We start from the raw sequence: 12,566 nt of genomic DNA, 5'->3' as shown, positions 1-12,566 counted from the left end.
AATATTTCGAAGTGGAATATTTGATGTGAAGTAGTTAGCGCTTTGAATAGGTCAATTCATTTAAGAAAAAAACAAAACTTGATTTGAATTCATTATTTTGTGTTATTATAGACCATATTGCAAAGTTTTCTCATGAAATTTCACCTGTATGCTCTTTTATTCTACTTGTTTTTTTTTTTTTTTAAGAATGTGTGTGTTAAAAATTCTCTAGGGGCCGCACATGTATTAAATCAATACACTATAACGGGACTGTCTAATTATAGCTTGTCATTACAACTTCATACAGCAGATGGCATTGTAACTGTTTCTAACACGTTTGGTCTGCCAGAGAATAAGAAGACGTGGCATCAACGTTGCTAACTTAACACCTTTGTCGCTATATTAAGCGAGGATTCACACACATGTTAATACTCATTTTCGAACCAAGCAACAAGTGTAATTATTGAACACTTTAGGACAGGGGTGTCTAAATTTCAGCCCACGGATCATTTATTGGCCTTCGGCAGATCGTATAAATTAAATTAATTAATAAATTAATTATTATCAATATGTTGTTAGTAATGCTGTCAAGCGATACATTTTTAAAAATCAGATTAATCACCCTTTTTGAGTTTGCATAATCACAAGTACTAGCATGATTTCAATTTAAAAAAAGACCCCAATATTTGGTCACAAATGCAATTTGCACCCAGTCTTGTTTGTGACGTAAAAAACACACACAAAAAAGGGGTAAAAGCGTTAAGTCCAAATGTCTTTCTAAACTTTTCACAATTTTTATTCTTTTTTTTTTCTTGTACATGCATCATGGCAAGTTAAATGTCGACATCCTCTAAACCAGTGGTCCCCAACCACTGGGTTGGTACCGGACTGCAGAAGAATTTTTTTTTACTTTTTTTTTTTTTTATTAATTCAACATAAAAAACACAAGATACACTTACAATTAGTGCACCAACCCAAAAAACCTCCATTTTTCATGACCAAAAAAAAAAAAAATAAAAAAATAAAGAATCACCCAACCCCGCGGGACAAATTATCAAGCGTTGACCGGTCCACAGCTACAAAAAGGTTGGGGACCACTATTCTAAACAAAGGTTCTTTTTTTGTCGTTCCTAGTGAGATGTCCTTTAAAAACCAGAGGATAATCACCATCTTTGAAAAGAGTTCTACAATTGTCCGTAGGGCCGTGAATGTGGACAGGCTGAATCCTGAGGAGCAAGGAAGGCAATGAAAAGAGAAGGAGCCTGCGTGTGCAGATGTGGGGGTTAGCTGACCATGAAACAGAACCAAAATAAGAAACGCCTCAAAAAAAGTTAGATTTTGCATTAGCCTGTTTATTTAAATAAAAGATTAACACTTTTAGAAAGTGTGTTAGCTGTGTTATGTTTTGCGGCTTCAGACCATTTTACTTTAGTGGAAGAAATGGAAAAAATGTTTTAGGAGAAAGCAAAGGTTGCAGACCCCTGATCGTTATTGACAATTATCAATCATTCGCCAAAAGGGACAAGTGGTAGGAAATGGATGGATATGGTGGTGAAACCTACTTTTCGTGGTAGTTGAAGACATAGATGATTCCGGCGGCCGCCATCAGCCAAACAAACCAGCGCATGTGAGCAGCGAGTGGCCCCAGTTCTCGCAGGTTCAGCCTGAAGGAACAAAAACAAGATGATGTCAGAGTGGTTGGTGCTTGAGTATAGAAGTGTGGCCGAAGACTCACCACGGCGTGTAAGAGGCAGCGATGAAGACGTAGATGACCACCCTGTCGCACATGTGGAAGCAGTGCTCCACCTCCCTGCAACGTCACCACAACATCAATCGACGCCTTAAAGAAGCCGCGCCCCCCTCGACGCACCTCATATGACTCCTCTTCCAGGTGATGATGTGGAAAACGGTGGACACAAGGAAGAGGGCGCACAGCCCCAGACCGTACACCCACGCCGTCACGCGCTGCCACTGGTTGTCTGACAACCGGTGCAGCAGCGCCATGCCCACCAAGGCGGGAGCGATCAGGAACTGGTGAGACGGAGAGAGACAAAGACCATCAAGACTAGCGTGACGCAGAAACAAAGACAATTTAAGAACTGGCGTGACACAGAGACAAAGACGATCGGGAACTAGCGTGGCGGAAAACAAACACTATCAGGAAATAGCGTGTCGGAGAGAGACAAAACTGATCAGAAACTAATGTGACGGACAGAGACAAAGCAGATTCAAGAACTGGCGTGACGGAGAGAGACACAACTGATCAGGAACTGAAGATATGGAGCGAAACAAAGACGATCGGGAACCGGCATGACGGAGAGACAAAGACAATCAGGAACCGGCGTGACTGAGGGAGACAAAGACGATCAGGAACCGGAAAGACTGAGGGAGACAAAGACGATCAGGAACCGGCGTGACTGAGTGAGACAAAGACGATCCGGAACTAGCGTGACATAGCGAGACAAAGACCATCCGCAATTGGCGCGACAGAAAGAGACAAACACGATCAGGAACTAGTGACACAAAAACAATCCAGAACTAGCGTGACAAAGCGAGACAAAAACGATCCGGAACTGGAGTAACGAAGAGAAACAAAGACAATCAGGAACTAGCGTGACGTAGAGAGAAAAAGGCGATCCGCAACTGGCGTGACTGACAGAGACAAAGACATTTAGGAACTAGCATGACAAAGACGATTTGGAACCAGAGTAACGGCGAGAGACAAAGACAATCAGGAACTAGCGTGTCAGAGAGAGACAATGACTATCGGAAAACTGGTGTGACAAAGAGACAAAGACAATCAGGAACTAGCGTGACGGAGACAAAGACACAAAGATAATCAGCAACCGGCGTGAAGGAAAGACAAAAACGATCAGAAAACTGGCGTGACGAAGAGGGATGACCCCCGATTAGGAACTGGCCTGACGAAGACATAAAGATGAGCCAAGCAAGGTTGTGTGCATGTGGATGGCGGTGGGGTGGAGACTCACTGCGTGTGTGTAGCAGTTGGCGGCATGCTCGTAGCGGGTAGGCTGGTAGCGACAATTAGCGGAGGGACGCCTGTTCATGAACCTGAAACACACAGTCATAAAGATTGATTATTTTAACAGTCGGGACTCAATACAGACAATTCTCATTTATTACATGTCAATAGGGCTGGGCGATTTATCGTTATACACGATATATAGCGTGTTTGTCACTGTGCGATATAGAAAATGACTATATTGTGATATAGGAGTATAAGTTCTCACGCAGTTGCTTTTAGCTGCTGGCATTACATTACAGGCTATTCTCCCTCTTTCCTGCCTCTCCTTCTCACAGACAGCAAGCGCACCTTATTACATACGTCACATACTGTCACGTCATACGTCACATACGTATACGCCCTCACGGAGCAGAGAGGGAGCAGCATGGGTAACGTTAGCTGTCATGCAAGCTAAGCCGTGAGAGTGGTAATACGAGAGAAAGAAGGTGCGAATGAAGGAAAAATTAATTCCAAAGAAAAACAGCAGGGGGTCCATCGCCTGGCAGTGGTTTGGCTTCAAGTAGAAATAAGTCGAACAGACAACCGTAATAAGTCAAGCATGCGGCAAAAGCTTTGCTATTAAAAGTAGCATTACTGCTAATATGTAGCGTCATTTGAAAAGTCACCTGCTAGAGAATGAAGAGTGCTTACTCCGCATCTCAACATATCCATTCGGTGCCACACCAACAATATGCCGAGTGAAACATTTCCACATCACCGTATGGAAAAAAATAGTCAACAACAGAATTTAATAACATCCGAAGTAACCTACCACATAGGGCAGGGGTCGGCAACCTTCAGCATACAAAGAGCCAATGGAGCTCACTTCACCCCAAATAAAACCCACCTAGAGCCACAAACTGGTAGATTCTTAAAATGACCATAACACCACTTTTAGTTTCCTTATACGTGTGCTATAAAGCTATAGGACCTATGAAATCAAACACTTATTTGATTTATTTCTGGGTATAATGAAGCAAATCATCAAATTATTTTGAACATTAGAAACAACATACACTGTTCCTTCCCTTATTAATGAATAAAAAAATTAAAATCAACTCATTCCAATATTCTGAAGACATACGACTACGATATATTCATTTGACCAAAAATTGAAAACTACCTAGTCATCAATATAAACAGCAAATTAATAAAAATGTAAGTAGATAAAATGTTTCTCTTTTTTGATCCGTCCATTGCTAGGGGTTGACCGCTAAAAACAATTCAATTGCATGGCAGCAAGAGATGTCGCATAAGGGCTGTGACATACATCTCCATCGACAATATATTCAAATGGGTTTTATTTTCCTATGACAAGATCCCAGAACTCTCCAAAATAACAACTGTTAAATTCAAATGAACTAACTATATAAAATGAAATATAATAGATCAAGCAACCATTATTTGTTGACATTCGGTTTCAAAGCCCAAAGGGAGCCACGGCGGAGGCATGAAAGAGCCACATGCGGCTCCAGAGCTGCGGGTTGCAGACCGCTGACATAGGGAAAGACGGACACTATTTGACTTCCTTTTATGCAGCTCATTTTTATTTGACACTTAAAATGTCTCTGACAATCTTACACTTTCTGTTTTGGAAATTACATGAACGTTTGTGCCACTGCCTAATAAATACAGTTTTGGTCAATTGACTTAGTTGTGATTTCCTTCTCTGCATGAAAGTTTAAAATGAGCATATAATAATGCATTATGAACAAGAATGTTTTAATGTAGACACATAGAATCATCATACTGGTGTGATTATATGCATCAAGTGTTCATTCAAGGCTAAGGCAAAATATCAAGATATATATCTTGTATCGCGATATGGCCTAAAAATATGGAGATATTAAAAAAGGCCATATCGCCCAGCCCTACATGTCAATCTTGAACCTTGACACACTTGCCAACACTTGTCACAGTACAAAGTCTGCAAACTGCAGAGTGACATGCTTGTAGAATAGGATAGATTAGAAAGTTTTATTGTCATCAACCATGGGAGCGTGATGAACAATTGCGTTGGCGCTCGTGTGTGTAACAAGAAAAAGTTTGAAAGTAATAACATTAGCATTAACTTGTATCATTTAATTCAATTAATTATTAAGCAAGTCCTATGACTGAAGCATAAACATGTAAGATTAGCTAAACAAAAAACGTTAGCATGCTAACAGTTAGCGTGTGCCAGGCACCTAATCATATAACTCTAAGATGTTTGGCTAACAAAGTTAGCTTGCGAATGTGAGCATGCTAATTTTTAACACGTGTCAAGTACCAAGTTATTGGTCTGAAGCATTTGGCTGCAAAATTAGATTAAAAAGTTAACATGTTATTGTTAGTAATTTTGACTGAGGCTGAGCCAAACAGTGGCCAAGATACTGAACAGCGTGGTCTGATTGTTTTGGTCTCATCTAGTAGCCAATACTACTGTAATATTAATATTTTGAGTTTATTTTGCCATTTAATAATTGGAAATGCTTAATTTAGGGCAACATTACGTAGAATATGCTTTGTTAGAGATAACACGAAGCTAAGATGTTGTGTTCAGATAGTTTAGCATATACTGATTAAACTATTTTGTAGAGGTGGGATTCTTTGGGCACCTCACGATTCGAATATGATTACGATTCAAAAATCAATTAGTGATACATCTTCAATTTATGTATATTGATGCAGTTTTACATTTATTTTAGTTTCACTAAATAAGCTTTTATCACTTGCAACTTTCAAAAACAGTGCATTTGTAATAAGAACCAGTTAAATTAGTTTCCACCACATTTATTAAATTAAGGCAAATGTGTGCAAAACAGGAACAAAATAATAAAGGAGCTGGTCGAATCTCTCGATGTAAAGCTTGCTGCAGTCAGCCAAATTTTAGAACTGTCTACACGACATTATTTACAATAAATAAATCGATTATCGACATTTACTAATTGATTTTATGATCATCCATGTCCGAATTGTGATTAATCTGAAAATTATTTTCCCCCACTTCTACATATTGTTTTGATTTTAGTATCTTTAATGACCAAAATGTATCAACGTGGCCTCGTATCCTTAATTTTTTTTTATTTACGCGGCCCTCGCTGGAAAAAGTTTGGACACACCTACTCTAGAAGGAAAATGTAAACACTGAGTTTTTAAGAAAAGACAAAACAGGTTAATAGACAAACACCTCCTGGACATTTTTCTTACAAGTTTGTTCGCTAACGATGGCTACTTATCAAAGTTTAGTTACTAATGTCAGCTATTTTTGAACGTATATTTTATAACAAGACTGCAAATTGTCATTTCTTCTCTTGGAATGTTTTTGTGTTTGTGCACTCTTTCCCTGTGTGTACGAAACAGCTGTGCGTGACATGCATGAATGGCAGACTAATTAGGTCATTTGTAATTGTGGAAAATATAGACATTTATAAAATACACTATATTGTCAAAAGTATTTGGTCACCCATCCAAATGATCAGAATCAGGTGTCCTAATCAAGCACTTAGGCATGGAGACTGATTCTACAAACATTTGTGAAAGAATGGGCCGCTCTCAGGGGCTCAGTGATTTCCAGCGTGGAACTGTCATAGATGTCACCTGTGTAACAGATCCAGTCGTGAAGTTTCATTGCTCCTAAATATTCCAAAGTCAACTTTCGGCTTTATTATAAGAATATTAGAGAGTTTGGGAACAACAGCAACTCAGCCACGAAGTGGTATGCCACATAAACTTACAGAGATGGGTGAGCGGATGCTGAAACGCATAGTGCAAAGACCGTCTGCACAGTCAGTTGCTACAGAGCTCCAAACGTCATGTGGCCTTCCAATTAGTCCACGTACAGTACGCAGAGAGCTTCATGGAATGGGTTTCCATGGCCGAGCAACTGCATCTAAGCCATACATCACCAAGTCCAATGCAAGGCATCGGATGCAGTGGTGTAAAGCACGTCGCCACTGAACTCTAGAGCAGTGGAGACGTGTTCTCTGGAGTGATGAATCACACTTTTCCATCTGGCAATCTGATGGACGAGTCTGGGTTTGGAGCTATCCAGGAGAACGGTACATTTCAGACTGCATTTTGCCGAGTGTAAAATTTGATGGAGGAGGAATTATGGTGTGAGGTTGTTTTTCGGGAGTTGGGCCCCTTAGTTCCACTGAAAGGAACTTTGAATGCTCCAGGATACCAAAACCTTTTTGAAAATTCCATGCTTCCAACCTTGTGGGAACAGTTTGGAGCGGGGGATTTCCTCTTCCAACATGACTGTGCACAAAACATGGATGACATAGTCTGATGTGAATGAACTTGACTGGCCTGCACAGAGTCCTGACTTGAACCCCGTATAACACATTTGGGATGAATTACAAAGGAGACAGAGCTAGGCCTTCTCGACCAACATCAGTGTGTGACCTCACCAATGAGCTTTTCGGAAGAATAGTGGAAAATTCCTATAAACGCACTCCGCAACCTTGTGGACAGCCTTCATAGAAAAGTTGAATCTGTAGTAGCTGCAAAAGGTGGACTGACATCATATTGAACCCTATGGGTTATGAATGGGATGGCACTATAAGTTCATATGTGAGTCAAGGCAGGTGGCCAAATACTTGTATATACACCAGTCATGGTAACCCAACCGAGTGAGGATAAGTGCTATAGAAAATGTTAGGTATGTCCCCATCCGATATCGATATCGGAAATCAGTCCGATATTAGCCAAAAAAGTGAATATCGGATTTTATCGGACTGAATCTAAAAGCTCCGATATAAGCGCTCCGATATAAGCTGTCCATTTGACGCTGCAGTACTTCGATAATAGGTGACTCTGGTTTGTTCACACTCCAACACAGCAGGTGGCGGCCGCAGAATAACAGGATCTTGATCCAGCATGCACAGCCCACGTGATCACAACAACGACCACGCGTGTGCTTGCAGCAAAGTGTAGTGATGTCGGCTGTGTGGAAGTATTTTAACGTAAACTCGGACAAAGACGTTGGCGCTAAATGCAACATTTTTTCAGGCGCAAGTGTCCCGTGGAGGGACAAAACCGGGAAGGTTCATTACAAGCAACCTCATCGCACATTTGAAAAAAACACCACAAAAAAGAACATGGGGATTTTCACGAGAGCAGGAAGGCGAAACAAAAAACCTCTGGCTCGCTTCAACAACCCACGGTGGCCGAAAGCTTTGCAGGATGTGACAAACTACCACGGGACAGCAAAAAGGCAATGGCCATACTAGAAAATAGTCCAGTTTATTGTGCTTGATGACCACCCCCTGTCGGTGGTGAGTAACGCTTAATGGAGCACCTCGAACCTCGCTACATTATTTCTAGCCGCCACTACATTGTAGACAAAACTATACCCCAGATGCACGAAGAGGTTAAAAAGTAGTTTTTGTCCCTGCCCACAGTTGTTTCCAACATATGCTGACAGTAAAAAAATAACTGAAGTGAACTTGAATTGTTTGCACTTTAAAACGTTTTTTTTTTTTTTTTTTAATTGGATTTATTTAGGTTATTTTTCAGGGTCTTTAATTTATTTTTAATTTATTCTATTCAATTGTATAATTATGTTGGTATTAGTGGTTATTTTGCACTTTAAATATAACATTTTGTTTTTATTGGATTTGTTGAGGTAATACTCTTATATTGAAGGTTAACATTTATGTAACCAATTGGTTAATAATAAATGGGTCAGTTTTTCCTATACCTACTCTTGCTGACTATTGTTTTCTGTTTTAACACTACAACATCAGTAACATCACTTTATCAAGCCTTTTCTAACATTCCACACAACAAAATAAAGAATAAATATATGGATGATTCGTGCCTGTATTGTATTGATATCGGCATCGGCCAATACTCAAGGCTACGATATCGGTATCGTATCGGAAGTGAAAACGTTGTATCAAAATGTAAGGATTTACTAATAACATAAGTTAGCCGGTGGTGTTTGTGTTAGGTTTTTTGGTTTGAAAAGGTACATTTGTGTTTAGGTTTCATCATACAGTGTAAAACTATTTAAAAAGGAATGCTGTTCTACACTTTCAATCAAGTTAAGTGTTTCAAAGTGTGCATTAATTAAAAAAATAAGATGGATGGATAAATGGACTGAAGTTCAATCCATAAGTGAATCGAATGTTGATGACGTCATAGAGCTCGAACGTGACGTGGAAACGAACAATGACGTGAAATAATCGACATGAGTTCATTATTAATAATTAACTCACCTCTGCAAGCTGTTAGCTCTTTCCATAGCAGCGTATTGAGTTTCAGCAGCTAAAATAGAAGCAAAAAAAAAGCACGTATGAAAAAGTGTAATAATGAAGAAATGCTATCACGCTAGCAAGCGTTAGCTAGCCGGCAATAAGCCACCTAGCTGCTAACTATCGCCAAAAGGCACCATTTCAGTCTTTTCCGCCATGGCATCCTGGATCAAGGCTTTTAACAGCTTTTGGACGTTTGAGGTAGAAACGTAGGAACCACCAACATTATGAAAAGTAGCCCGGCGAGGGAGCAACAAGGCCCGCCGGTGACATGAAGGGACCATGCGGTGAGTGACAACTGGGAGAGCCAATCAACATGGGGGAGGGCACGTGTTTAACCAATCAAATCTAGGAAAGGCGTGGCTTGATGAGGACTTCCTGACATGCATAGGTAATAAAGTACGAGGAATGTAATTGTAAAATAAAATATATCAGTATACACTAACTTAGGTAAACAATATTAAGTGTAATATATAAAATAATAGTAACATCAACCAATATGGATATAATAGCAACATGAAAACTGTTTTCCCATTGAATTAAATGCCTACTGAAATGAGATTTTCTTATTCAAACGGGGATAGCAGGTCCATTCAATGTGTCATACTTGATCATTTCGCGATATTGCCATATTTTTGCTGAAAGGATTTAGTAGAGAACATCGACAATAAAGTTCGCAACTTTTGGTCGCTAATAAAAAAGCCTTGCCTTTACCGGAAGTAGCAGAGGATGACGTCACCGGTGTGAGGGCTCCTCACAACCTCACATTGTTTATAATGGGAGCCTCCAGCAGCAAGAGCTATTTGGACCGAAAAGCGACAACTTCCCCATTAATTTGAGCGAGGATGAAAGATTCGTGGATGAGGAAATTTAGAGTGAAGGACTAGAAAAAAAATAAAATAAATAAAGTTTAAAAAAAAAGGCGATTGCATTGGGACCGATTCAGATGTTTTTAGACTCATTTACTAGGATAATTCTGGGAAATCCCTTATCTTTCTATTGTGTTGCTAGCGTTTTAGTAAATTAAATAGTACCTGATAGTTGGAGGGGTGTTTCCACGGGTGTGTTGACGCCAGTCTCTGAGAAAAGTCACGAAGCTGCAGCAGGGCAGAAGCTCCGCTGATCTCCGGTAAGAGGCGACTTTTACAATGTTCTCACCGAAACCTGCCGGTTGACAAGTGGTAGGGAACCATGTTCGCTTGACCGCTCTGATCCATAGTAAAGCTTCACCTCTGGGAATTTTAAACAAGGAAACACCATGTGTTTGTGTGACTAAAGGCTAAAACTTCCCACCTCCATATTTTACTTTGACTTCTCCATTATTAATTGAACAAATTGCAAAAGATTCAGCAACACAGATGTCCAAAATACTGTGTAATTGCGCGATGAAAAGAGACGACTTTTAGCCGCAAGTGGTGCTGGGCTAATATTTCCCCTCCTACCAATAAAGTCACAATCACGCGTCATCATACGCGTCATCATTCCGCAACGTTTTCAACAAGAAACTCCGCGGGAAATTTAAAATTGTAATTTAGTAAACTAAACCGGCCGTAACTAAATTACAATTTTAAATTTCCCGCGGAGTTTCCTGTTGAGGGTCTCCTCCCCAACCCATCTCCGGGTTGGGGAGGAGACCCTGCCCCAAGTGGAGGAGTTCAAGTACCTGGGAGTCTTGTTCAAGAGTGAGGGAAGAGTGGATCATGAGATCGACAGGCGGATTGGTGCGGCGTCTTCAGTAATGCGGACGTTGTACCGATCCGTTGTGGTGAAGAAGGAGCTGAGCCGGAAGGCAAAGCTCTCAATTTACCGGTCGATCTACGTTCCCATCCTCACCTATGGTCATGAGCTTTGGGTCATGACCGAAAGGATAAGATCACGGGTACAACCAGCCGAAATGAGTTTCTTCCGCCATGTGGTGGGGCTCTCCCTTAGAGATAGGGTGAGAAGCTCTGCCATCCGGGAGGAACTCAAAGTAAAGCCGCTGCTCCTCCACATCGAGAGGAGCCAGATGAGGTGGTTCGGGCATCTGGTCAGGATGCCACCCGAACGCCTCCCGAGGGAGGTGTTTAGGGCACGTCCAACCGGTAGGAGGCCACGGGGAAGACCCAGGACACGTTGGGAAGACTATGTCTCCCGGCTGGCCTGGGAACGCCTTGGGATCCCCCGGGAAGAGCTAGACGAAGTGGCTGGGGAAAAGGAAGTCTGGGTTTCCCTGCTTAGGCTGTTGCCCCTGCGACCCGACCTCGGATAAGCGGAAGAAGATGGATGGATGGATAAACCGGCCGTATTGGCATGTGTTGCAATGTTAATATTTCATCATTGATATATAAACTATCAGACTGCGTGGTCGGTAGTAGTGGGTTTCAGTAGGCCTTTAAAACAAAAATACACCTAAATATAAATTGTTTAGGTTTTCATACTGAATTTGTTAGTACATTATGTAACAAAAGGCAATGTTTGCTGAGGGAACCATAATTATTGATAGAGTGTCCATTTATTATATATTTCAAGGTCATATAAACGTACCGTGGCATGGTAAGCATACGATGTGTCGTCACATCAACTGGCGTTATCACGCTTACGTAAGCGCTGATCGGAGGAACGAGAGCGTTTATGTAAGCGCTTAAGATAACACTGAACCTAAAGCTGCACTCAGTAACGCATCATCCTTGGCGATGAGCAGCTTCCGCCGTAAGCTCAGAGAGATTTAAAACATATTACATTACAAGGCTGGGGAGACTCATGTAGAGACACATCTGTCTGCTTCCTGCCAGCGTACTACGTTGCTAACTGTCAACTATATTGTGTGGCCCTCTATATAACTTCATACTTTAGCGTAATTGCAGACCACGTCCAAACTTTTTCCACTCAAATCACTTACAACAGTTTTTGAGAAAGTAGAAGCCTCTTTGATACGTTTTATACTTTTAAACCTTGGGAATCCGGGGTAGTTTTTATTAGGGTTGCGCGATATGGATGATATAAATCAGGGTTTCCCATTCATGTAAATGATTGTGGTGTGACGCCACAGCAAAATAAAAACCGCCATACGTTAAAAACGAGGGTTCTGTATTAATATACTGTACATACAAATAGACATATACTCATATACACACCGTTATTCAAACATACATACATACATACATACGTACCGAGTCTCCCACATACATACACAAATACAGTACATACCTACACACTCAAAGTTCGTACATCCACATGCACATTCACTGTACAAACATACATGTATATATACATTCACTGTACAAACATACATATACACATACATGTACATATACATACATACACGCATGCATATAATC

The 12,566-nt window shown here is 40.8% G+C and overlaps 1 protein-coding gene and 1 long non-coding RNA gene across 3 annotated transcripts in view; one reads left to right on the top strand and one right to left on the bottom strand.

The window, feature by feature from the left end:
* Positions 1 to 12,566, top strand: part of LOC133556083 (uncharacterized) — a 522,853-nt gene that overhangs the window by 290,073 nt on the left and 220,214 nt on the right. The window lies entirely within an intron of this gene.
* The window catches only part of LOC133556074 (monocyte to macrophage differentiation factor-like), a 30,663-nt gene that overhangs the window by 2,188 nt on the left and 15,909 nt on the right, over positions 1 to 12,566 (bottom strand). Inside the window, exons 1-6 of one of the 2 annotated variants that reach the window (XM_061905686.1) lie at positions 9,384 to 9,557; positions 9,211 to 9,259; positions 2,970 to 3,051; positions 1,850 to 2,010; positions 1,715 to 1,789; positions 1,542 to 1,643 (exon numbers count right to left, since the gene is read on the bottom strand). In XM_061905686.1, the coding sequence (XP_061761670.1) occupies positions 1,542 to 1,643; positions 1,715 to 1,789; positions 1,850 to 2,010; positions 2,970 to 3,051; positions 9,211 to 9,236 (446 nt within the window). In that variant the 5' untranslated portion in view covers positions 9,237 to 9,259; positions 9,384 to 9,557. Of the gene's footprint in view, positions 1 to 1,541; positions 1,644 to 1,714; positions 1,790 to 1,849; positions 2,011 to 2,969; positions 3,052 to 9,210; positions 9,260 to 9,383; positions 9,558 to 12,566 lie in introns of those variants that run through there. The other variant, XM_061905687.1, reaches the window with a different exon arrangement.

This window comes from Nerophis ophidion, linkage group LG07 (assembly GCF_033978795.1).
Source record: "Nerophis ophidion isolate RoL-2023_Sa linkage group LG07, RoL_Noph_v1.0, whole genome shotgun sequence".
Taxonomy (NCBI): domain Eukaryota; kingdom Metazoa; phylum Chordata; class Actinopteri; order Syngnathiformes; family Syngnathidae; genus Nerophis; species Nerophis ophidion.
Note: the sequence above shows the minus strand (reverse complement) of the source record. Positions and strands in the feature narration are given on the sequence as shown.